The sequence below is a fragment of the Lolium rigidum genome, chromosome 7 (genome assembly GCF_022539505.1).
Source record: "Lolium rigidum isolate FL_2022 chromosome 7, APGP_CSIRO_Lrig_0.1, whole genome shotgun sequence".
NCBI classification, from domain to species: Eukaryota; Viridiplantae; Streptophyta; class Magnoliopsida; order Poales; family Poaceae; genus Lolium; species Lolium rigidum.
In genome coordinates this window covers 224,852,377-224,878,165 of record NC_061514.1, presented here as the reverse complement: position 1 = coordinate 224,878,165, position 25,789 = coordinate 224,852,377, and the positions used below count along the sequence as shown (strand labels likewise).

General features: G+C 43.1%; 1 protein-coding gene across 1 annotated transcript; it reads left to right on the top strand.

Moving 5' to 3' along the window:
• The first annotated feature begins 24,394 nt into the window (after positions 1-24,394).
• Positions 24,395-25,438, top strand: LOC124670457 (probable long-chain-alcohol O-fatty-acyltransferase 4). The gene has a single exon (XM_047206953.1). The coding sequence runs from the start codon at positions 24,395-24,397 to the stop codon at positions 25,436-25,438; it is 1,044 nt and encodes a 347-aa protein (XP_047062909.1).
• The last annotated feature ends 351 nt before the right edge of the window (positions 25,439-25,789 follow it).

The window sequence follows — 25,789 nt, the reverse complement described above, 5'->3', positions numbered from 1 at the left end:
TGATGCTAGAGCTTGCCTAAGCCTATAAATAGAGCCACACCCTTCATCCATTTGCTCATCAAGCAACAAACACATAGAGCCATTCCATGTGAATTAGCTAGGATCAAGATGAAGAAGCTAGGAGGTGGAGGCATACCACAAGATGAAGGTTTATCAGATTTCCTGAAGAACAAGCTACAGAATATTGCAAGGTAGAATCCCTAGGCAAACCATATATTTAGAGGATCATATCATCACATCCTAAGTAGGACCTTAGGCTATTACAAGACATTAAGAAGTGAGAGAGATTATAGATGCTAACCATAGCCATGTCTATCCTAGAGAATTTTAGAGTAGTATTACATCTTACTTGTTTAAACCAACCTTTAATCTTGTAGATGAGAGCCATGTTCCATTAGTGAAACATAACCAAAGCTTATGCTCATATTCTAATCCTAGTTGTGTATCACATTGGTGATCACTACTTAAACCCTAAACTACATTTGAATTCCAACCCATGGATTAACTTGGATTATAATTAGAACCCTGCCATACCTCATGTCTAGTTATACTTCAATTTAGTGAAGCTTATGCAAAACCCTAAACCTTTCAAGTAGAATTCACACCACATAGAATATTATGTCCTAACTTGTGTATCATGGATCCCAAGTATAAACCAATCCATATACACTTATAAACTAAATGCCATTTGGTGAGTAGAGTGAAACAAACATTCAATTCTATTTGGTTTTCCAAGTACTTGCTTTGGGAACCAAATGAAATAGTATTTTTATAAAATAGAATCACCACAAGAGCAATTGAATTAACTATGAGGATTATAGGATTCATCCTAAATAATTTAAGTCAAAGCTTGATTGATGATTATAGAGGTTATATCACCACTCTTCTTAAACTCTAAGAACCATCATTCACATAAAATCATGAACCAATCCCATTTCCTTTACCATTTGTTAAACCCTAGCCATAATTAATTTATATATGAACAATCAATATGGTTAAGCACTTGAAAAGTATAAGATGTTCACCATTCACATGTTCTCAATTTCAGATCTTTTAAAACAGAATTGATTCCTAAATTTAAAGTGATTGAATTGAACCCTAAAATCCATATCTATTTGCACTTTTAACTTGTGCCTCATAAGAACTAAAATTAATCAATTATAAAATGATTGTTTAACAACAAAACAATACAGTGAGCATTGTTATCAAGTTATATTGATATTCATATGTTTGAGAATCTGCAAAGCAACACAGAATTCAAATTTGAATTTAATAGAGAATACAAACCAGTAAATAAAAAAACAGGAATTTGAAAAGAGGAAAAGAGAGGGAAAAGGGCTTACCTTGCCAGGCCAAGCCGCACCAGAGCAGCCCAGGACCAGCCCATCATCATCACCGCGTCGACCAAGTCTCGGCCCAGCCCATGACACCGTACTCCTTCATCAAAAAATATCAGCGAGAGGGGGAGACTCGTCCTCATCCTCTTCCTCTCAGGCGCTCGACAGCACGATGCCCTCCTCGCTGTTGTCGATCTCTCCTTAAGCGGCCGCGTGACGAGGCTCGTTCTTGAAGCCTATAAATACCCCGAGACGAACCCTAGCTCTCAATTTCTTCTTTTCCCCTCCAATTTCTTCTCAGGCCGAAACCCTAGCTCACCGGCCATCTCTTCTCGCCGGTGATTGGAGCACTCCCGAGCCATGTCGTGGTCACCATCGTCTTCCCCGATCTCGACTTGTTCAGCCTACGCAAGGAATCGAGCCGCAGAGCCCTGGAGCATCTTCACCAAGCCATCTTCTCTGACGCCGGTCACCATCCACGCCGTCGATTCGGACCACCGCAAGCCTCACCGTCAAGCGATATGTGCTCCTGGTGAGATACTCGTTCCGCTGGTGCCCTCGGCCCATTCAGTTGTATCCCAGATCATCACCACACCGTAAGCCGTGAGCGCCGCCGCCTCACCTCGCCGATGGCCATGTTCCGATGACCTTTCGGTAGCGGCGCTAGTACCAATCACTTCGTTATTGCGTGCTGAGGAGATTGGTAGTCCCCAATCGACCGGGGAGGGCCAGAATCGGTGGCGCCGTCGTCGACTGCCGCCGGCAGTACTGCTCCCGCGCCATATTTCAATTTTGACCTGGTCCTATCCCACGTGGATGCCACGCTGGATCTGGTCCCACTCGTCAGTCACTAGAGTAACAACAGACTGGGTAGCTTTAGTGTTTCCATTTAATTTCAAATTCCAGTTAATAGTTGAAACTTTGCAAAATCATATAAAATTCATTTCAACTCAGAAAAAGATAAATAACATATCAAAATGCTCACAAAAATAAACTCTATTCAAATAAAATATAAAACAAAAATGTGTGTCAAAATCAAAATTCATTTATTTTTAACCTTGTTAATTATGCCATTTCAATTATTTAAAATACAATTTGAATTCAATAATTAGTGAAGTTTCAAAAATAAATTTTAACTATTCAGTAACTAAGTAAAATGTTAAGATTAATTTTATTTATCATATTTGCATTAACTTAATTATTAGTGGTAATTCATAAACCCTAATTTGCAAATTACCATTTACCATTTTCTTTAAATAGTAACTAGGACAAATACCCGTGCGTTGCTACGGATCTAATTTTAAATTTTACTACTTACTACAAACCAGTACCAAAGAACCTTACTCATGTCAAGATACATTCACTTCATCATGGAAATACTTGTTTAAGCTCGTGTTCCTCTGTGGGAGGCCATCCTACCATCCTGTCCATTCTCCCAATTGACCAGTTTCAGGCGCTGCTCTACGAAAGCTTCTGTTGTAACCCCCTTGAAACCAATCGTATATGTACATGTTTTTCCCTGCCATGCTAAATTTTACAAAAAAATATAACTAAACGATCAATCTATCTCATAAATGTCTCTAGCACATATTTTTTCTGGCCACATACAGCTCTCCCTTGGTAAGATATCCAATAGATTGCAAAGGGAAGAAAATATGAAGATTCCAACCATATTTGCAAAAGTTTAGCAGTCTTTTCTTGAAAATGATATAAAAGCGACAAGCAAATAACGAAGAACGATAAAGATAAACGCAGCGTAGACACAAGATTTAACGTGGAAAACCCCTTCCAACACAGAAGGAGAAAAAATCACGGGCGCCAGCCAGCAAAATTTCACTATATCGGGAAGTGTTTACAAACGCCGTGGGTTATCTTATAATCTGATAAACCCTAGCCAGCGGCTTACAAGATGTATATATAGGCGGTGCGAACGATCCGTACCGTACCGCAGGGGGCTGCTGCCCCCCGCACCCCCCCTCGCAGGCGTCTCTGCAGGGCACGACGTATGAGCTAACTTCTGACTCCGCTACACTTCGGCCCTAGCCTCCGGCGATGGGACTCGCTCCGCTCGTCAAAAATTATCCTCCTTTTAGTATATGAATTTGGATCACAATACAACATCAAAAAACGAACTGAATGACCTGTAGCAATCCTGCCAGATAGTAGCACCATCAAACTGATTTCAGGCTTGCTGCGTGAATACTCTCTTTCATGTCTCCGCTTTTTGAGGAAGCAACCGCATGCAACAACACTTCAGAAAGGAAGTGTTCATGCTCAATGATCAATCGCTCCATCCCAGATGCCATATTACCGATCATTACATTACACGCACGTTCCAGATGTGAACCAAATCATACGTATGTGGCAGTTGTTGGTTTTCCGGCCGGCACCATGTCTACCGCTGTTGTTGGTGCTGTCGGTTTGGCCTGCCTCACCGCGCAGTTTCAGGGCGTTCTCCACGATACCGTCCACCACAATCTCAGGTTTCATGTAGTTTCCGCAATCGCCGATCACCCCTCTCCTAAAGAAGGTGTTATCAGAGTCGTCCAGCGTGTGGCCCGCGTCCTACATGTTCCTCAGCTTCTGCAGGTTTTCACAGCTGAGCTGATCCTGTAAACCATTCTGAGCGGCCGCTACGCCGTGAATAGGCACTCAAGGAACTCTGCTAGCTTTCGGGAATAAGCTTACCCAGGTGATCAGCTGAGCACCACCACTGGCCATGGTCGAAATATTTGGATGACCGGTACCTACTCTTCTTCTCTTCCTGATGAGCTCTTTCGAGCAGCTTCCGGCATCTTGCCCAAAAAATCGACCATATTAAATCTACTTCGTGCAGTATTGTTCCCGCCGTCGTGTCGATCCCCTCCGCTGTCTAAGGCCCCATTATCCCTGACGCCCTCCTGCCAGTACATCGTGTGTGCGCTTGTCGTTCTCCTGCAGCGGTCGACAAGTTCGATGTTGTAGCTGTGGTCGATGCCATCGGCAAGGGAGGTAATCAGATGCGTTGATTTGGGCTCGAATTTGTTCGGTTTCTGCCCAATCCTCTGTTGACGAAATCGTTCTCGGCAGATCGGAGGTGCAAACCGGAACGCATCGGGGGCTGGAGTCTGCGGGGCATAGGATCGCGATCCTCCGCTGTCGTTGGAAAAATCGGTATCGAGCTTTGGTGTTGAACGAAATCCAGCGAATTTATGTCATGGAAGTAGACACGTAGGGATCAGGTCTGCAGCTTCAGCTGCCTTAATCGAGTGTTTTTTTATACAGGGGCAAAGCGGAGTCCAGGTCGATCATACAACGGCGTGGTCGGAGGCTCCGAGTAGAGTTCTTGTCAAAAGGGTAATCGTCAAAAGGAAATGAGAGGCTTTTCCTCACCCGGGACGGTACGTGGCAATTGTGTCTGGAATAAGGTGACGGGTACCGTGAGGGAGTCGTGCTCCTGGAAGAGTCCCTATGCAAGTAAAGCTCGGAACCGATGTAGAAAGGGCGGAAGACGTACAAGAGCTGGTCGCTCCCATCGCACGTGGGATGCAATTGAAGAAAGCGCCTAGACGACGGACGAAAGCGTAAAGTAGCGGACCAAACCACGGAAACACTATTCCCTTTATTATTAGGTATAGATTAGGTATAGATAACTCAAGAAAATATTAAAAGTCAATATTATTTTGGTAGCCCAACAATTGTTTACTTAAACATATTTGAGTAACAAGTTAATTATTTTAAAACCTAATAACAATTATTAAACCCTGATTCTTAATTAAACCAAAATAGGAGCTACCCTAATTATTAATTCTTGTGAAAAATAATAAAATAATAGAACCATTATTAATTGTTCTTCAAAGTAATTAGTTGCCACACCTATATTGCCAATCATCATTTTAGGAGTTGTACCATAACTTAGAAACCCTAGTTTCAATTTAAGTAAGACCTGGATTCCATTATTTCATGTGATCATTCCACCTTAGAAACAATGCTAAAACCCTAGTTGCTTATCACATGTGATCATGTGAATTTCAACTTTACATGTAGAACCTTGATAGGTAACCAATGAATGCATGTTCATGATCCACCAACATAAAACCAGTTCACATGAGCTTGTCTTGTTAGGTCTTCATTTTTGAATAAACCTGGTATAATCCACTAGTGTCACCTAGGTATAAACCCTAACTTGTTAATTGGATTAGTACCATTGATCACCATACCATTAAGGTCAACCTCAATCATTAAACCTTAGTAGCTACTTTATAGAACCATCTGGATAACCATCCTTTGATATGATACCATAATCAACCATCATAATAAACCTGCTAATACTTGCTATATAGAAACCCATTCAACTTAAGAAACCAACTAGTTCCTAATAGTGAACTAAATGAATCCAATAGTAAACCCTAGAAGCCATAGCACCCATGTATAGTAGTTCATATTCTTATTTAACCTGTTATTCAAAAGTTATTCTTTTGGAGTACAAGTGTCAATCAAACCTTAGAAGCCTAATACTTCTTTGAAATACTAAATATTTCTTAAACAACATGTTCTTCAAAAGTTATTCTTTTGAAGTATAGTAGAAGTAATCATCAACCATGTTCTGTAGAACTTAAAATTTACAACTGTTCCTTACATATTATTCCATCACTATTCTTTATGTGTATGATTGTTATGATGTCTTATATCACTTGGTTATGATGCTAATATAACCAAACCCTAATAAGAACCTTGTTTGAGAACCATTCTAAAAGTGCAACAAACCCTAAAGAAATCTTTACAACTCATCTATCCTAAATCATCGAGGTTAGGTTACTCTCAGGACGATTGCATCTCATACTATGCATTATAGCATCTTTGCCAGTTCTTTAAACATTGTCCTTACCGGACGATGATGGTATTTCAGCATTTGGAGTTCTCACGTATCGAAGCTTTTGCCTGCATAATCTTGCAGTCAAGAAAGGCAAGTTCATCGCTTGCTCATGTAATTTGATTATTTGTATCAAACTATATGCAAAGTACTATACTTATCACTCATGCATTGAAAAGCAAAGTATTATTTTACAATTATGAATATGACTATGTGGTGGGCAATGGAACCATGGTATGTGTTGAAATGGTGGAGGTTCCATTGCATGGGTTATATCACCCTAGGATTAATTACCAATGCCGTCCAGTGATTCTAGCGCCGTACATATCGCGTTATCCATAAGATCTATAATGGCTCGGGGAAGTCAGCTGTATCTTTTCCCTTCTGCACGCCAACGGATTGGTAGAGCCGGTGGGGTGTTGGAGGCACTGCCGCAATAGGTTGGAAAATCCTTTTAAATCCCCATCCATTAGTGATGATAAGCTCTACCATCTATGATGGATTGTCCGGAGTACACCGTGAGTAAAGCCGTATTATCGGGAGAAGTCTACTGGGGGTGTACGGTTGGACAAAAGGGTGGGTTTGTAGGGTCGCGGAAAAGGCAGTGATTGGCTTGGATCTTATACTGGGCCTCACACCAAAGGAAGTGTGGACGAGGACATACTCTCGGCCGGCAACATGGTTAAGATCTCTTGTGGGGTAAAGTAACGCACCTCTGCGAGAGGGTATCAAGAATTGTGACTCGTCACTCCCTGTTCGGGAAGGGAATTGCGAATGCGGCGAGAAAGGAACTCCACGAAGTTCTAGTCAACCTGTGAAGACTGACGGGCATAGTTTTCAGAATAAAATAAACCTTTTGAAGAAATGTTTATGAAAACTTGCATTGGCCTATGATTTTCTGGTCTATGGCTGTAGTTAGTGCATGATACACCTATTTCCTAATATGAACTTGCTGAGTACGCTCGTACTCATTCTATCCCATTTGAACCCCCTTCTTAGATCAATGCACCGAAGGAGAAACTACCGTGGAACTCGAAGACAAAGGAGTCAACTGCAACAATGCAAGATGAAGAATCCAATCAAAGAAGTCATTGGAGTCAACTTCTGCATCAGCTATTATGGCAACCTAGACTAGTAATAGAAGGGAACCTTTCCCTAATCCTAGCACCTAAGTAGCTAGAGTTCTATAGCAAGCCAATTAGCTCTTAAACTTGAGTTAGCAATAAGATAGACTACGAGTCGTTCTTCTGGAGCTTTATTTGAAGTTTTTACCTCACTTGTAAAGTAGGAGGCTGTGTGGATCTTATGTAAACAGTTCGTGTGTACTTCTATAGACATACCTTGAACTCGCATATGTTTCTGTTGTACCACTCTGAGAGATGTAATATGAGTGGAACGGTGTTTCACTTGTGTTATGTCAACGACTTGTGTACTACACCATGCAGTGGTACGCTGGGTCACCACAAAAACTTCCTCCACACCAAACTTAAAACAAACTCATTAGAGGGTTAGTGCATAATCGAAAATTCACATATTCAGAGGTGACATAATCATTCTTAACACTTCTGGACATTGCACAAAGCTACTGAAAGTTAATGGAACAAAGAAATCCATCCAACATAGCAAAACAGGCAATGCAAAATAAAAGGCAGAATTTGTCAAAACAGAACAGTCCGTAAAGACGAATTTTTCTGGGGCACTTAACTTGCTCAGATGAAAAAGCTCAAATTGAATGAAAGTTGAGTACATATCTGAGGATCACGCTCGTAAATTGGCAGATTTTGCTGTGTTACCTACAGACGGGGCTGCTCAATTTCGTGACAGTAAGAAATCTGTTTCTGCGCAATAATCCAAATCTAGTATCAACCCTACTATCAAAGACTTTACTTGGCACAACAATGCAATAAAATAAAGATAAGGAGAGATTGGTACAGTAGTAACAACTTCCAAGACTCAAATATAAAACAAAAGTGCAGAAGTAAAATAATGGGTTGTCTCCCATAAGCGCTTTCTTTAACGCCTTTCGGCTAGGCGCGAAAGTGTGAATCAAGTATTATCAAGAGATGAAGCATCAACATCATAATTTGTTCTAATAATAGAATCATAAGGTAACTTCATTCTCTTTCTAGGGAAGTGTGCCATACCTTTCTTTAGAGGAAATTGATACTTAATATTCCCTTCCTTCATATCAATAATAGCACCAACAGTTCGAAGAAAAGGTCTTCCCAAAATAATGGGACAAGATGCATTGCATTCAATATCCAAGACAACAAAGTCAACGGGGACAAGGTTATTGTTAACCATAATGCGAACATTATCAATCCTCCCCAAAGGTTTCTTTATAGCATTATCGGCAAGATTAACATCCAAATAACAATTTTTCAATGGTGGCAAGTCAAGCATATCATAGATTTTCTTAGGCATAACAGAAATACTTGCACCAAGATCACATAAAGCATTACAATCAAAATCATTGACCTTCATCTTAATGATGGGCTCCCAACCATCTTCTAACTTCCTAGGAATAGAAGTCTCAAGTTTTAATTTCTCTTCTCTAACTTTTATGAGATCATTCGTAATATGTTTTGTAAAGGCCAAATTTATAGCACTAGCATTAGGACTTCTAGCAAGTTTTTGTAAGAACTTAATAACTTCAGAGATATGACAATCATCAAAATCTAAACCATTATGATCTACAGCAATGGGATCATTGTCCCCAATATTTTGAAAAATTTCAGCAGTTTTATCACAAGCAGTTTCAGCAGTTTTAGCAATTTCAGCAGTTTCAGGCAGTTTTGCACGCTTTGCACTAGGAGTAGAAACATTGCCAACACCAATTATTTTATCATTGATAGTAGGAGGTTTAGCAACATGTGAAGCATCAACATTACTAGTGGTGGTAATAGTCCAAACTTTAGCTACATTGTTCTCTTTAGCTAGTTTTTCCTCTTTTTCCCACCTAGCATGCAATTCAGCCATCAATCTAATATTTTCATTAATTCGAACTTGGATGGCGTTTGCTGTAGCAAATGACTTAATATCTTTATCTTCTTTAGGCATAACTTTCAATTTTAAAAGATCAACATCAGAGGCAAGACTATCAACCTTAGAAGCAAGAACATCAATTTTATCAAGCTTTTCTTCAACAGATTTGTTAAAAACAGTTTGTGTACTAATAAATTCTTTAAGCATGGATTCAAGACCAGGGGGTACACTCCTATTATTGTTGTAAGAATTCCCATAAGAATTACCATAACCATTACCATTATTAGAAGGATATGGCCTATAGTTGTTACCATAATTATTCCTATAAGCATTGTTGTTGAAATTATTATTTTTAATGAAGTTCACATCAACATGCTCTTCTTGAGCAACCAATGAAGCTAAAGGAACATTATTAGGATCAACATTAGATCTACCATTCACAAGCATAGACATAATAGCATCAATCTTATCACTCAAGGAGGAGGTTTCTTCAACAGAATTTACATTCTTACCTTGTGGAGCTCTTTCCGTGTGCCATTTGGAGTAATTTATCATCATATCATCAAGAAGCTTTGTTGCCGCGCCTAAGGTGATGGACATAAAAGTACCTCCAGCAGCTGAATCCAATAGGTTCCTCGAAGAAAAATTCAATCCTGCATAGAAGGTTTGGATGATCATCCAAGTAGTTAGTCCATGGGTAGGACAATTCTTTACCAAAGATTTCATTCTTTCCCATGCTTGGGCAACATGCTCATTATCCAATTGATTAAAATTCATTATGCTACTTCTCAAAGATATAATTTTAGCAGGAGGATAATATCTACCAATAAAAGCATCCTTACATTTAGTCCATGAATCAATACTATTCTTAGGCAAAGATAGCAACCAATCTTTAGCTCTTCCTCTTAAGGAGAAAGGAAACAATTTTAATTTTATAATGTCACCATCTACATCCTTATACTTTTGCATTTCACAAAGTTCAACAAAATTATTAAGATGGGCAGCGAGCATCATCGAACTAACACCAGAAAATTGCTCTCTCATAACAAGATTTAGTAAAGCAGGTTTAATTTCAAAAAATTCTGCTGTAGTAGTAGGTGGAGCAATAGGTGTGCATAGGAAATCATTATTATTTGTGCTAGTGAAGTCACACAGCTTGGTATTCTCATGAGTACTCATTTTAACAGTAGTAAATAAAGCAAACTAAATAAAATAAATGCAAGTAAGTAATTTTTTGTGTTTTTAATATAGAGAATGCAAACAAGACAGTAAATAAAGTAAAGCTAGTAACTAATTTTTTTGTATTTTTTATATAGAGAACAAACAAAGCAGTAAATAATATAAAATAAAGCAAGACAAAAACAAAGTGAAGAGATTGGATGTGGGAGACTCCCCTTGCAGCGTGTCTTGATCTCCCTGGCCACGGCGCCAGAAATTTAGCTTGATACGCGTGAAGCACACGTCCGTTCGGAACCCCAAGTGGAAGGTGTGATGCGTACAGCAGCAAGTTTCCCTCAGTAAGAAACCAAGGTTATCGAACCACTAGGAGTCAAGGATCACGTGAAGGTTGTTGGTGACGGAGTGTAGTGCGGCGCAACACAAGGGATTCCAGCGCCAACGTGGAACCTACACAACACAATCAAAGTACTTTGCCCCAACGTAACAGTGAGGTTGTCAATCTCACCGGCTTGCTGTAAACAAAGGATTAAATGTATAGTGTGGAAGATGATGTTTGTTTGCGAAGAACAGTATAGAACAAGTATTGCAGTAGATTGTATTTCAGATGTAAAAGAATGGACCGGGGTCCACAGTTCACTAGTGGTGTCTCTCCGATAAGATAAATAGCATGTTGGGTGAACGAATTACAGTTGGGCAATTGACAAATAGAGAGGGCATAACAATGCACATACATATCACGATGACTACTATGAAATTTAATCAGGGCATTATGACAAAGTACATAGACCGCTATCCAGCATGCATCTATGCCTAAAAAGTCCACCTTCGGGTTAGCATCCGCACCCCTTCCAGTATTAAGTTGCAAACAACAGACAATTGCATTAAGTATGGTGCGTAATGTAATCAACACAAATATCCTTAGACAAAGCATTGATGTTTTATCCCTAGTGGCAACAGCACATCCACAACCTTAGAACTTTACGTCATCGTCCCAGATTCAATGGAGGCATGAACCCACTATCGAGCATAAATACTCCCTCTTGGAGTTACAAGTATCAACTTGGCCAGAGCCTCTACTAGCAACGGAGAGCATGCAAGAACATAAACAACACATATATGACAGATTGATAATCAACTTAACATAGTATTCCATATTCATCGGATCCCAACAAACACAACATGTAGCATTACAAATAGATGATCTTGATCATGATAGGCAGCTCACAAGATCTAACATGATAGCACAATGAGGAGAAGACAACCATCTAGCTACTGCTATGGACCCATAGTCCAAGGGTGAACTACTCACACATCAATCCGGAGGCGATCATGGTGATGAAGAGTCCTCCGGGAGATGATTCCCCTCTCCGGCAGGGTGCCGGAGGCGATCTCCTGAATCCCCCGAGATGGGATTGGTGGCGGCGGCGTCTCTGGAAGTATTTCCGTATCGTGGCTCTCGGTACAGGGGTTTTCGCGACGAAGGCTATAAGTAGGCGGAAGGGCAGGGTTGGAGGGCTGACGAGGGGCCCACACCATAGGGCGGCGCGGGCCCCCCTTTGGCCGCGGGGCCCTATGGTGGCGGTGCCTCGTCGCCCCACTTCGTATCCCCTTCGGTCTTCTGGAAGCTCCGTGGAAAAATAAGACCCTGGGCGTTGATTTCGTCCAATTCCGAGAATATTTCCTTTGTAGGATTTACTGAAACCAAAAACAGCAAAAAACAACAAGCGGCTCTTCGGCATCTCGTCAATAGGTTAGTGCCGGAAAATGCATAATAATGACATAAAGTGTGTATAAAACATGTGAGTATCATCATAAAAGTAGCATGGAACATAAGAAATTATAGATACGTTTGAGACGTATCAGCCGCCCTCCGTCCCCTCCGCTCCGCCGTCGACAGCTTGTGTCGCAGGCAGTCTTGCTGCCACTGATTATCGGTCCAGCCTTCTGGCTTCTTCGCAGTCGTCGCCTTCTGCAGCTTAGTGCAGCGCGCCTTCGGCCCTTTCGTCTCATTGCCCGGCGGCTTGGTGGCCACTTTCTTGGCCATTTTTTTTGGGGCATGTCGGCGGCGCCATGGATGAGAGAGGGTAGCAGCGGTGGGAGGGACCGAGTAGCTGTAATATCCCAGGATTTGGGGTTACAAAAAAAAGAGGAAACAGATGTGTGCATTGCATTCATGCGTAGAAAATGCGGGAATTTTCGCGCTTTAAAGTAAAACAGTCACAGTAACTGAAGTTTCACTTGACCTTGGTGGAATTGAAGTAGCTCATCAAGTCCAGTGCTATAAACCTCAATGTGACTTTGCTAAAATCTTATTTTGGGTAGAGATGATTTGATCTAAGGGGTTAGATCAAATAGAATTAAAACCAACACAAGAATATATTAATCAAGGATCAATTACTTGATCTTTTAAAAGATCATAAAATGGCATTCCTTGCCATAACATATGAACATCCATTTAATTTTAAATCAAGTAACAATAAATGGAGAAACCATTCTTCACTTATCTTTTCCATGTCTTAAACCAATCTATGTTCCTGCCATGAACCTCATGGTATTCATTCCACTTAATTCTTGGAGACGTGACAAGGAGATCAACTCTAGAAGTATGTATTCTTCTCTATTCCAATTTATTAAACATCAAACCTAGAGAAGTGAGAGTTCTATATTGTTTATTAGAGAATCAATGATAAACCTTGAGCTGAACCTTGGATATACATCCATGTATTCAAATCATCATCCTTAAGAGGAACCTAGGATATTATTCAAGACATTCCTAGAAAGATAAACCATCTATGATCATTAGAGATATTGATGATCACATCATTCTCTATATATGGAGCCTAACCTTAGGTTAGTACTAAAGTCCTTCCCAAATGAGAGACCATTCATACTAATCCTAGCTTTACCTAATTAAGAATCAAGGACAACCTTGAACTAGAGGATCAGAAGATAAACCATTTCATCTTGGAGTGGTGAAATAGCCAAATACCAAATGGAATAATACCATATCCATGAGTTGATGAAATAAGGAAGAGACTAATCCAACTAAGCTAGACAAGTGGAGTCTTAGCCTAGATACCAAATGAAATATTAGGAGTACACCATAAACCCTGGAATAAACCATTCCTATATAAGAGAGCTCAAGCTATGGTGTTACATTCAAGTTAGAGGAGGCAACACTTAAATTTGAGAGAGAAAACTATTCATAGAACTTGATGATTAAATCATCATTCCTTAAGAGGAACTCTAAGTGGATATCTCAGGCATTCTCCTGGGATATAAACTAAAGATGCAACCATAGTAAGTCCATCCAAGAAAGTATAATAGAAGAACTATACCCTAGATGATCAAGACAATATTTGATCTTAGAAGAGAGAAACCTAGTTCATGAGAGATACTTTAGGAAGCCAAACCTTTTATCATTACAAATTGGGTAATGATCATATACTCTAAGAATTGAGAGTAGAAGCCATTGAGAATAAATTGATCATGTCTAATGCATGATCATGCTTTGGAGAAATAGAAGCATAAGTCATAAGTTAAACCCTATATCATAAGCAGAATCTTACCACATCCATATTCCACTTATTCCACAATTAAAGAACCTAAGAAAACCTTAGAGTCAGACTCTATACTTTATATGGTGAGAAACCATTCATCCATATAACCAAAGTTAACTATAAAAAGAACCATAACCACTTTAGTTACCTTAATGATAAATTAAGGATAATAATAGAAGCCTATTGGTAGAAGATAAAACCAATTCTTAGATCCTTAGTAACTAAATGAGCACATGAAATATTAATCACGTGACCATTTTATCATGCATTGGGGAGAGTAAACCTAGCCAATGCAATATGGTGTCATCCCATATCTACAACCTAGAATTATATCTCAAACCCTAGTTTGTGTATCACTTGGGTAATCACAAATAAAACCTAAATCATAATTAAGCTCCAACCCATATGTCATTAGGTAAATAGCATTTGAAACCTAGATTTGCACATTAATTAAATCTTATGCTTCAATTCTTGAACATAAGAAAAACCTTGTGCTACATTATATAACTAAAACCATATGTGTAGTGATCAACCATTTATCTTTGTAACCAAGATAAACCATGATGGAAACAATACCTACTTAGATACTTTCAATTATAATGATGGTATTAACCTTAATAAGGGGGGTTATGATAGAAACTATAAAACCCTAATACATTGGAGCTCACATAAAATCATATGCAAGGGACCAAATTCTCAAATGAGAGATCAAGTCCTAATGATAACCTCTAAAATATTTAGAGTATAAATTATTAACTCTAATGATTAAAAACAAATTTGACTCTATAAGAAAAAGGAAATCCAAATAAATATTTAAAACCATACATAAATGAAAATTGTAATAAAGCTCACATATATTAAAGGATTATTCAAAAACAACTCAGTAATGCAGTGATCCTTTTCTTAGTCATAATGAAATTCAAATTGTAAAAAATACCTCCAGGGTATAAAATGATTTAAATTTGAATTAAAAAAACAGAATGCAAAATAGAAAAGGAAAACAGAAAATAAAAATAGAAAGGAAAAGAGAGGAGAGGCTTACCAGACTACCTGGCCGCCGCAGCCCATCACCACAGCCCTGCAACAGCCCAAGTCGCAGCCCACGAGCTAGCCCAACCGACCCACTTACCGTTTCACGTTAAAACGAGTGAGGGGACGAACTCGTCTTCTTCCTCTCGCCATCGATCGACAGCACGACGTCTCCACGTCGCCGGTCACCTTCCTCTGACCGTCGCGGACGCCAAAGACCCACTGGAACGCGTACAAGTAGTCGACGAGTCCGAGCTTATCCGGAGACGATGTGATTCGTGCTAGAAAACCCTAGCTGACATCATCGGAATATCCTGACCGGACGCCACCGTCGTGTCGATGTTGCCTACCTTCCCAGAAGCTCCGCCGAGACACCCTAATATCTCTATGGTTACTCTCTAGCTCTCCCTAGCTCCCAGTTCTTCGTTTTCTTCTCCGACATGCCACCGGCCAATTCCTAGTAGCCATTGATTCCGACCACCCCAGAGCCCATGGAGCGGACGAGGTGAAGCGCCAGACGCCGTAGTTCATCCTATCGGAAGGAATTGAGAAGAGGAGCTCTCAATCGAGCAAATCGACTCGTTCCCTTTCGCGGTGGCTCACCGGAATCGGTGACCGTCTCGTTGACTCTGAGAACCCCGCGCTTCACCAAGCATATCCACGTGTTCTTGGTGAGCTAGCGCTTCTCCTGAGCATAATCTTGCATCCGCGCACCTTTTGTAGCCTTCGATTGAGTTCTCGCCAGAGTGCACCGCCGCAGACAAGCACACCGGAGTAACTCCGGTGACCAATAGGTGGTGGTGACGATACCGTATTGCTCAGGGTGAAGAGAGGATTCGAACGCACTAATTTTTGTAGTCCCTAGTGGTCTCTACCGTCACTGCCGTCGCTCACCGGAGCATCGTCGGCGTCCTCTCCGGTGAGGTGATGTGGCAGTGGGGCCCTTAGCGATTTTGACCCAGTCAACCGCCAACGTGGCAGTTGATGTGGCCAAGGCCCACCTGTCTGTGTATGTGAGTAGCACAGGACCGGGTGTGTTTAGTAATTTCGTTTAATTTTAAATTCCAGAAATTATCTGAAACTTTGCCAAATTATAGAAAATTCATTTTTAACTCAGAAAAATATAAATAAGATATCAAAATTCTTAGAAAAGTAAACTCTATCCAATAAAAATATAATATGAAATTTTTATTTTTAATAAAAATTTAATTGTTTAAACTTAATAATTAAGTCTTTTCTTTTAATTCTAAATTCAACTAAAGTTCAAAAATTAAGAAAAGTTTCTAAAAAAAATAAAACCAGTAAGCAAATAAAGAAAACATGAAAACTAATTTTCTTTATTTGTTATCCTATTAAATCCTTATTAGAGGGACTTAAACCCTAATTAACAATTATCTTAATTATTAATTCTTTCAAAATAATAAAATGCCATAGTCCAATATTATTTTCAATTCAAAGTTACTAACAACTTCAACTCCATAATCAAATGATTACCTTAAGAGTTGCATCACAATTAGGAAACCCTAGTTCCATATTGAATAAAGATCACAACCTCATAATTTTATGTGAAACCTTAAAACCCTAATTTAATTATGAACCAAACCCTAGCTCCATTAATTCATGTGAACCCTAAATTGTTTCTAAACCTAAACCCTAGGTTAAACATGTGATCATGATATTTTATCTTCATTCATAAGTTCATAATGAGCAACTTAATGCTTATTCATAATCACATAGAATATAGGAACCCTATCACTAATAATTTAGCATCCTATGTATGCATAACCATCAAACCAAGATGATCAAATAGGATCAACCAAGTCTAAACCCTAGTTCCTATCATCCAAGTTATTATCCTTAACAATCCATATTTAGTATCACACCATTGTGATAAACCCTAATAGCAACCATGACAATATTGTGCATCATATTTCATACACACTAAACCCTACTAGTGTTAAATACTTATGAACCATCATATTTAGGAATCCATTATTCCTTACCTAGTGGATCCAATAGCAAACCCTAGACAACCTCAGCCCTAATTGTAATACTTCTTATTCCTTAAGAAGTATATTCTTCAAAAGTTATTCTTTTGAAGAAAATAAAGAGTAGTCATCAACCTTGCCTAATAGGACCTATAAACCCTAGCTATCTATTACCAGTAAGATATACCACCATGATAGCAACCATTAATTGCTTAAGATACTTATGCTTCATTAAAACCATACAAGCCCTAGTTATTGATGAATCCAACCTTGTTAGGATCCATCTAATACTTACCCCAGAAGCTAACTTGGAACCATAGTAAACCATAGAAACCCACAAACCTAATTATCATACTTGTTCTTTATTAAAGAACATGTTCTTCAAAAGTTATTCTTTTGAAGTATATGATAAATAATCATTAACCATATCATATAGTACCTAAACCAACAATTGTTCTTTACATATTAACATTATGTCAACTAGTTTTTCTTGTGTGCTACATTGATTACTATTCCTTAATATACCACTTGTTTATGATTCTAAGGCAACAAAACCCTAATAAGAACCTTGTTTGTGGAATCACTCTAAAAGTGCAACACACCCTAAACCAATCATACCAACTCACTAATCCTAAATCGTCGGGGTTAGGTCACGCTTAGAACGATTGCATCTCATACTTATGCATTATTGCATCCTTGCCAATCTTTTAAACATCGTCCTTACCGGACGATGATGCTATTTCAGAATTTGGAGTTATTGCGTATCGAAGACCTTGCCTGCATAATCTTGCAGTCAAAAAAGGCAAGTTCATCGCTTGCTCATGTCATTTGAGTGTTTTTACCAAATTACTTGCAAAGTACTATACTTATCATTCTTGCATGAAAAGCAAAAGTACTATTTTCATAACTATGAATATGACTATGTGGTGGGCAATGGAACCATGGTATGTGTTGATATGGTTGAGGTTCCACTGCAATGGGTTTATATCCATCTAGGATTAAACAACACACCTCTGCAGAGTGTAATGAATCGTGACCTGTCACTCCCTGTTCCGGGATATGGAACTGCGAACGCTGCCGGAAAGGAACTCCATGAAGTTCTAGTAAACCGATGAAGGCTGACGGACATAGTTCTTCTGAATAAAAGCAACCCTTTGAAGAAATGGTTATGAAAACCTGCATTGGTATTAGACTTTCTGGTCTAATGTTGTAGCTAGTGCATTAAACATCTCTTTCCTATAATAAACTTGTTGAGTACGCTCGTACTCATCCCACCCTTAAATCCCCTGCTTAGATATGGAGGCATCGAAGGAGGATCTACCGTGCAACTCGAAGACCGAGGAGTCTACAACTACTTCAAGAGGACAGGACCCTGTCAGAAGAGTCAAACACCACATCTACCATGGAGAAAACCTAGATTAAGGAGTAGAAGGGAACTAGCTCCCTAAACCTAGCTCCTATTTAGCTAGAATCTAGTCATAGCCTCTATAGCTAGTCAAATACTCTATAAATAGAGCCCGTGATAAGATTAGACCACGAGTCTCCTTGCCTCACTTTTTGTTGTGTCCGGTGCGTCCGGAGCATCCCCTGTGGAGCGGGGACGGGCTTAGGACGTCGGACACTGTATCAGATCGCGCCGGATAGAAGGAAAATTTCGTACGCGGGGCTAGGAATGGAATTTTATCCGGCGCACCTCAAATCCCTCTGGGGTTGGGGGACACGGCTGCAACGGAGTAGACACGATCCGACGGTCGCTAGGGATGAACCACTTGGGACCGCCGGTGCGCCATCTCTCCATCTCCAGAAGAATAGAAAGTCGGAGACCACACCGCTGCAGCACTGCCTCCCCAATGGCGTCAAGCCGGGAGGAAGAAGAAGCGCACGTGACGCAAGGCGCAAGCGCAATAATCGGCCGCCCTTCGACCAGTAGAGTCACCAACGGAGAAGAGGAGACCGCCCATTGACCACTGATGCTAGCCAGAATCAGCAGGCGGCGTAGCTTCAATAAGGAAGCCGTCCATTGATCGCCAATCAACAAGGAACATAGCAGGCGGCGTAGCTTCCACTTTTCCATCGATGAGAGTGAACCGCAGGAACCCAATCTAGAAGATCTGAAGCTCCACCCAATCTCATCTTCGTCCCCATCTCCACGACGGCAACGACTATAACCAAGAGGGAGCAAAAGATCCTCCAAACCAGGGACTGAAGCGAGCTTATTTATGGAGCTTGTTATATTGTGATCCAAATTCATATACTAAAGGGAGGCTAACTTCTGACGAGCGGAGCGAGACCCGTCGCCGGAGGCCCCTCGCGGTACGGTACGGATCGTTGGCACCGCCTATATATACATCTTGTAAGCCGCCGGCTAGGGTTTATCAGATTATAAGATAACCCACGGCGTTTGTAAACACTCCCCGATATAGTGTAGTTTTGTTGGCTGGCGCCCGTGGTTTTTTCCCCTTCTGAGTTGGAAGGGGTTTTTCACGTTAAATCTTGTGTCTCCGCTGCGTTTACCTTTATCGTTCTTCGTTATTTGCTTGTAGCTTTTATAACAGAGCTTGGCCTCAATCTCCCACATAGGTCCGCCCACCTTGAGCGCCCAAAGAGAGGAAGAGGAAGCCACCTTAAATCCCTGACCGCCAGCGACGAAGCATGGCTCCGAAACAGCATAGCAGTCGCCACCAAACAAACTAAACATAATATTCTACATGGACACATCCTCCTTCCTCTCCCACTCTAGCCGGCGGAGAGAGGAAGGAAGGCTGCCGGAAATAACGACACTCGAACGATGATGATGGGAAAGTTCCACAGAGGAGACGAATGGGAAGAGGGAAGAGAGCACTCTACCGACTGCAAGCTCCGTAATAAAACTTATGAAAAGATATAAAGTGATCTCAAGTTCTCAACCCTTTATGTATTTAAGTTTGAGGAGAGGGGAACGCACTCAAGTATGCCTCTAAAAATTATTAATGATGGGTCACTTAGAGCATCTCCCCCGGCACTCACCAAATAGTCGCCGGTAGAGGCACTGGCACCTCCGTATGGGGGACGTCGGCACTGCATCCTCTATTTGGGGGAGCTGTTCCCACACCGACGCCCCCCAATCGGCGGCTCCGATAGATGTTTTAAATTAAAATCACAAATAAAAGCATAGAAAATCGAATAAAGAGAAGAAACATTTCATTCCACAAACTAATACATAATTGGGAACGTGGTTTACATGAAGATATAATTTGGAACATGGTTTTCCATAAAGTAATACATAGTTTGAACCATAGTTGACACAAATATAAAACATTGCAAAATAACTAAACCTAACTAGGCCGATCATCGCAGGTTTCGTGTGTTCGCTGCCAAGAAAGAACACTCGTAGTCACACCCAGTCACCCAAACTGGAAAATCCAGCTGGTGACGGTGCCTTTGTTGTTTCTTTCGAACATGCGTGCCTATTTTCGCTGCGAAGAAACAACACTCAGTCGTCGTCCTCCTCGGCGTTGTCGCTGTGGTAGTGGCGGCGGCAGCGCGTCTCGTCGAACACCTTGACGCTCATGTTCCAACTTGCCAAGGTAGGAGAACATGAGCACGAAGCCGGCTTCGAGGTGGTGGTGGCGCGCGAACTTCTCCCAGCCGATGTGGAGGCACATCTTTTCGCGCGCGTCGTAGATCATGTCCACGATCCACCGGCAGCAGTCGCATGCAATCTCCCGCAGATGCAGCAAGCCCGACAGGTTGCCGGCGACGAAGTCAGCGAACGTGTCCGGCAGCCTCTGGATGTCGTGTGCATCACCCTTGAGGACGATGACGAACTCGAACACCACTCGCTGCTCCTCCTCCTGCAGATCCGACGATGAAGACGACGGCATCGCAGGCGATGGCGAGCGTGCAGCTCTACCGCGGCCACGACCACGATCACGACCGCGACCTCGGCCTCGACCAGACATGGCGTCGTGTTTTCAGATGGTGGTGGCTAGGGTTGGGGAGAGAGGCGCTAGGGTTTGTGTGTGAGAGGGACGATGAGATGCGGCCCTTTTTCTTGGCCAAGGGGAGGCGGGGGAGCGGTGGCACTCATTAACGGCGGCATGCAGAGTAAGGTGCGACGGGACGGTTCGCTGCACGTCTGCGGAAACTGCACCGCCGCTGCGCCCCAATAACTTCCGTCGTGAGACAGGCGACGGTTAGACCGTTGGCGTCAACTTTTGGGATGTGTGGTTGACAGGCGAATCCCACGCCTCAGCCCAAAATTTTCAGCCTCGCGAGGCGCCGGCTCGCCCGATTTGCACCCCTGGCCAAGGCGCCGGCACAGAGTTGCTGGCGCTTCTATTGAGCTAGAAAAATTGTCAACGCCGTTTGGAGCGCGCCGATGTGAGCTTATTTTCGCTTCCGGCATCCAAATCCCTATCGGAGCCTCTATGGAGGCGCCGGTGGTGAAGATGCTCTTAAATTTGCTACTCTACATGAAAGAGCCAGGAGAAAATAGCTTACAAAAAGTCTCCATGCACTCTGGATTCTAAGAGCATCCCCACTCGTCTCCCCGAAGAGGCCCCCGAGCGCCGTTTTTCTCATCCGGACGGCGAAATTCGGCCCAGTCGCGCCCCTGATTCCTCGTTTTTCCCCGGATTTGGGCCTAAATCCATCTGGCGAGCCCACGCCATCCCCGGTCCCCCGAGGCGCGCTCGGGGACTCCGGACGAAGCGAAAGCGCGCGAAACGCCGAGAATTCTCTCCCGCGCTTTCGCTTCGGCTTCGCCGCAGAGATGGACCTGGCCAGTCAGCGGCACACGCATCGTCTTCCACGCGCAGTAAAGGCTGCCGCCGGTCAGCTCGCCGCGGACGCGTAGCATCCACGCGGCATTTAATCGCCGACTCCAGCCCCGCCTGCATAACTCGCCGCGACGCGTAGCACCGCCGAAACCCCAGCCAGAGACGAACCCTATCCGCCAGTGCTCCCTCGACGAGATCCATGACGTTCAACGAGGAAGACGGCGTGGCTAACAACGGCTTCCCTCGCCAGTCTCTGCACGCGTGGGAGGGGAACCTCCTCCACCAGGCGGGGTACCCCTGCCCGCCGGACACGAGGCCTCCCGGCGGCGGGTGGCGGCTAAGTGCGGAGCGGCAGGCTCGGCTCCTCGAGCAGGCCGCTCGCTACCGCCGGCCTGCGACTCCTCCATCTGGTGCCCCCGTCCCCGTCATCGACCTCGAGGAGTCCGACGACGAGTGGTACAAGTCGTGTCGTCCCCGCCGCGCAACGGTGGCCGGTGGGGAGACCCCGGCTAGGGCACCAGCAGCCAGGCGGCGGCGGCGCCGCCGCGTTTCGACGACGACGGCTCCGACGATGATGGCGGCGACGGTGACGGCGACTACACGGTGTTCTACCGCCATTTCGGCATGTAGAGCGCCGTGATTTAATATTTAAAGTTGTATTCCCCGGACGAATTCAAAATATATTAGAATTCGGCCTCTATGTATGAACTTCGCCCTCTATATAGTAAAGGGTGTGGCTGGATATCAGTCGACTGAGAACTTTGTAAGTCTCAGTCGACGCGAGCCGCCCATTGATCGGTCGGTCAGCGAGCTTGCTGAACCAAACCATCCAAACATTTCTTTTTGAGCAAAGGCACGACCCGTTCACCTAGCGATCCAGATATGCACCTACAGCTAACTGCACGCATTCCTTCTGTTTCTTACGCGTTAGACATGCTTCTAGTAGTTGGGAGCTGGGCCAAATTTGGTCTAGAAAAAGACAATGTGAGTTCTTTAGAAAAAAATTCAAGTCGTTGCCATGAATAGTACACCGTACAGAAAAGGTAAAGTTCCAGTTGCACATTTCTTAAGGAAAAATGCAATTTATATAGAAGAAGATTAGAGTTCCACATTTCTTGTAAAAAAGTGCAACCCCTAACCAAATACCGGTTGCGAGTTGCACATTTCTTCAGAAAAAATGCAACTCATATCGAAATCGTTAGAGTTGCACATTTATTGTAAAAAGTGCAACTCATACCCAATACCGGTTGCATGTTGCACATTTCTTGAGAAAAATTGCAACTCATATAAAATATTGATTGCTAGTTACACATTGCTGGAGAAAAGTGTAACTCGTAAAAAAAACTTCTAGTTGCACATTTCTTTAGAAAAGTGTAACTCGTATCAATAAACGATTACTAGACGAACATTTCTTGAGAAAAAGCGCAACTCAAAATGGAAAACCAAAATGGAGTTGCATATTTCTTGAAAAAAACGCAACTCATATCGAAAAGTTACACTCTTGGACAAAAGTGCAACTCGTATAAAAAACTTCTAGTTACACAATTATTTAAAAAAGTGTAACTCGTATCAATAACTAGTTGCTAGTTGCATATTTCTCAAGAAAAAGTGCAACTCATATTGAAACCGAATAGAGTTTCATGTTTCTTCTGAAAAAGTGTAACTCATATCGAATATAGCTTGCTAGTTGCATATTTCTCGAAAAAAGTGCAACTGGTGTCTTATTTTTTGCTAGTTGCACATTTTTTCTCTATCAGAAAAAACGGTTTTTGATAAAAAAAAATTGAAAAAATAAAAAACCTGGCTCGTGGTGTGACAAGATAAAAATTAGAAAGGAAATAGTTGTACTTTGGTTGACAAAAAGTGCAATATATTCAAATGGAAAAAAGTATAAAAATACAAATAATGAGGAAGTTGCACATCTCTTTAAATGTGCAGCCACAGGAATGAAAGAAAAAATTATACAAATAATGAGAAAGAAGGGAGAAGAAAGGAATCTGCACAAATGCCCTCTTACCTGCTCTTTGTACTAAATAGAAGGACATTACAAAGAAATCGTAGTTACTCTACGACCTGAGAGTTGTCACAGTGGTTGTGGTGTCGCGCTGCTTTTCAAGAAGACGTGAGTTCGAGTCCGCGCGCCGCTCGTGAAATAATTTTTCTGTCTTTCAACGAAATTTGCACGAATCTCGAAGAATAATCCAACGGCTCTTAAGGTCGACTGAGACATGACATAAGGAAATCTCAGTCGCCTGCAAAACCGTATAGTAAATATCATTAAATTCAGTCTAAATTCAAACGTTTTTAGTCATATTTCGCCAATCTTTCGTTTTTCGAAATTAGATCGGCATCTTCGCCTGAAATCGCGGCTGGGAAACTGGTTCTCCTCACACCAATTTTACATCCAATCCGGACAAAATTTATCCCGGATTTCGGTGTGGGGAGACCAAACGAGTGGAGATGCCTTGCCGGCAATCAGCTAGCCTGGTTGAAGATTTTGGTGATATTCCACATGCATCTCTACTGGTACAATAATTTTTTTTTAGAAAACAGCTACTGCTAAAAAATTACTGTCAAATGGCATGTTTTGGCTGGCCAACATGATTCGAACAAAGCGGTGGCATACGAGCCAATCCCCCCAAAGGCCCAAACAACATCATTCACAACACGAGAGGGCGCTGATTCCTTCGTGCTCACCACAACAATGGCGGCGGCGCTCATGGACGGCGAGCTCGGGAACATCTTGAAGGTCTCGGCTGCGGTTTGGGCGGCCATGTGGTACGCCCGCATGGCCGCCAGACGGATTAGCCCAGGCGCGGGCCGCCTCGCCGCGCTTCTGCCCGCCGTCGGGCTCTTCTACGGAATCCCCTTCGCCTTCAGCACCACCACGTTCCGCGGCAGCTCCGGCTTCTTCCTCAGCTGGCTAGGCACCTTCAAGCTCTTCCTCCTCGCCATCGGACGGGGCCCTCTGGACCCGTCCCTTTCCCTCCTCCAGTTTGTCTGCTCTGCCTCCCTGCCGGTCAAGCTTCGGCAGTCCACCGGCGGCGGCAAATCAAAGAAGCAAGATCCCGCTTCGGCCCCCGCCAGAAAGATCCTCGTGGCCGGCGCCGTCATCCCCTTCATCATCTACGCGTACCAGTTCAAGGAGACGATGAGCCGGTGGCAGCTCCTCCTCTTGTACACCGTGCACATCTACCTCTCCCTGGAGCTCCTCCTGGCGTCGGTCCACGCCGTGATCCACGGCGTGCTGGGGATGGAGATGGAGCCGCAGGTGGACCGGCCGTACCTGGCGTCGTCGCTGCGGGACTTCTGGGGCAGGCGGTGGAACCTCATGGTGCCCGCCATCCTCCGCCCGTCGGTGTACGGCCCGGTGCGCGCGCGCTTCGGCGACGCGGCCGGCGTCCTGGCGTCGTTCCTCGTCTCCGGGCTCATGCACGAGCTGATGTTCTACTACATCATGTGGCAGCAGCCCAGCGGCGACGTGACCGCGTTCTTCGTGCTCCACGGAGTGTGCACCGGGGCGGAGGCATGGTGGGGGCGGCACGCCGGGTGGTGGCGCCCGCCGCGGGTGCTGGCGGTGCCGCTCACGCTGGCGTTCGTGGGCGGGACGGGGCTGTGGCTCTTCTTCCCGGCCATGATTAGGGGCGGCCTGGACGCGCTTGTGCTACAGGAGTGCCAGGGCATGGTGGTGCTCATGGAGCAGGCCGGCCGGTGGCTCGCCGCCGGCCCCGTTCTTTCGAGCCGCTGACCAACGCGTGCCGTCACGAATGTGCGCCGAAAAATAATATTTTTTTCTGTGGTCGGATCTGGCCTTGAAAGATGTGCTGGTGCTGTACGCATCTCATTGAATATTCATCCGTACTAAAATACCGTTGTTCAGATCTTTGGTGGCTGCTGCTGCCATGATACGGAGTATATTTGTTGATATGGATAGTCTGGATTTCCTTTTAAAACAAATTAATGATAACGATACAGATACTGTAATATTTTCTGCTTCTGAGCCGTGTCCCAGGTTGCTCCAGCGTGTGCTGAGGGTTCGGACGCCCAAAAGTGGTCGCGAGCGTCCGTTTACGTCGTCCCGCGGATATATTTTGTCCGC

Excerpts from the sequence above, each read along its gene's own strand:
- LOC124670457 (XM_047206953.1), top strand. The coding sequence starts at position 24,395 with ATGGCGGCGGCGCTCATGGACGGCGAGCTCGGGAACATCTTGAAGGTC.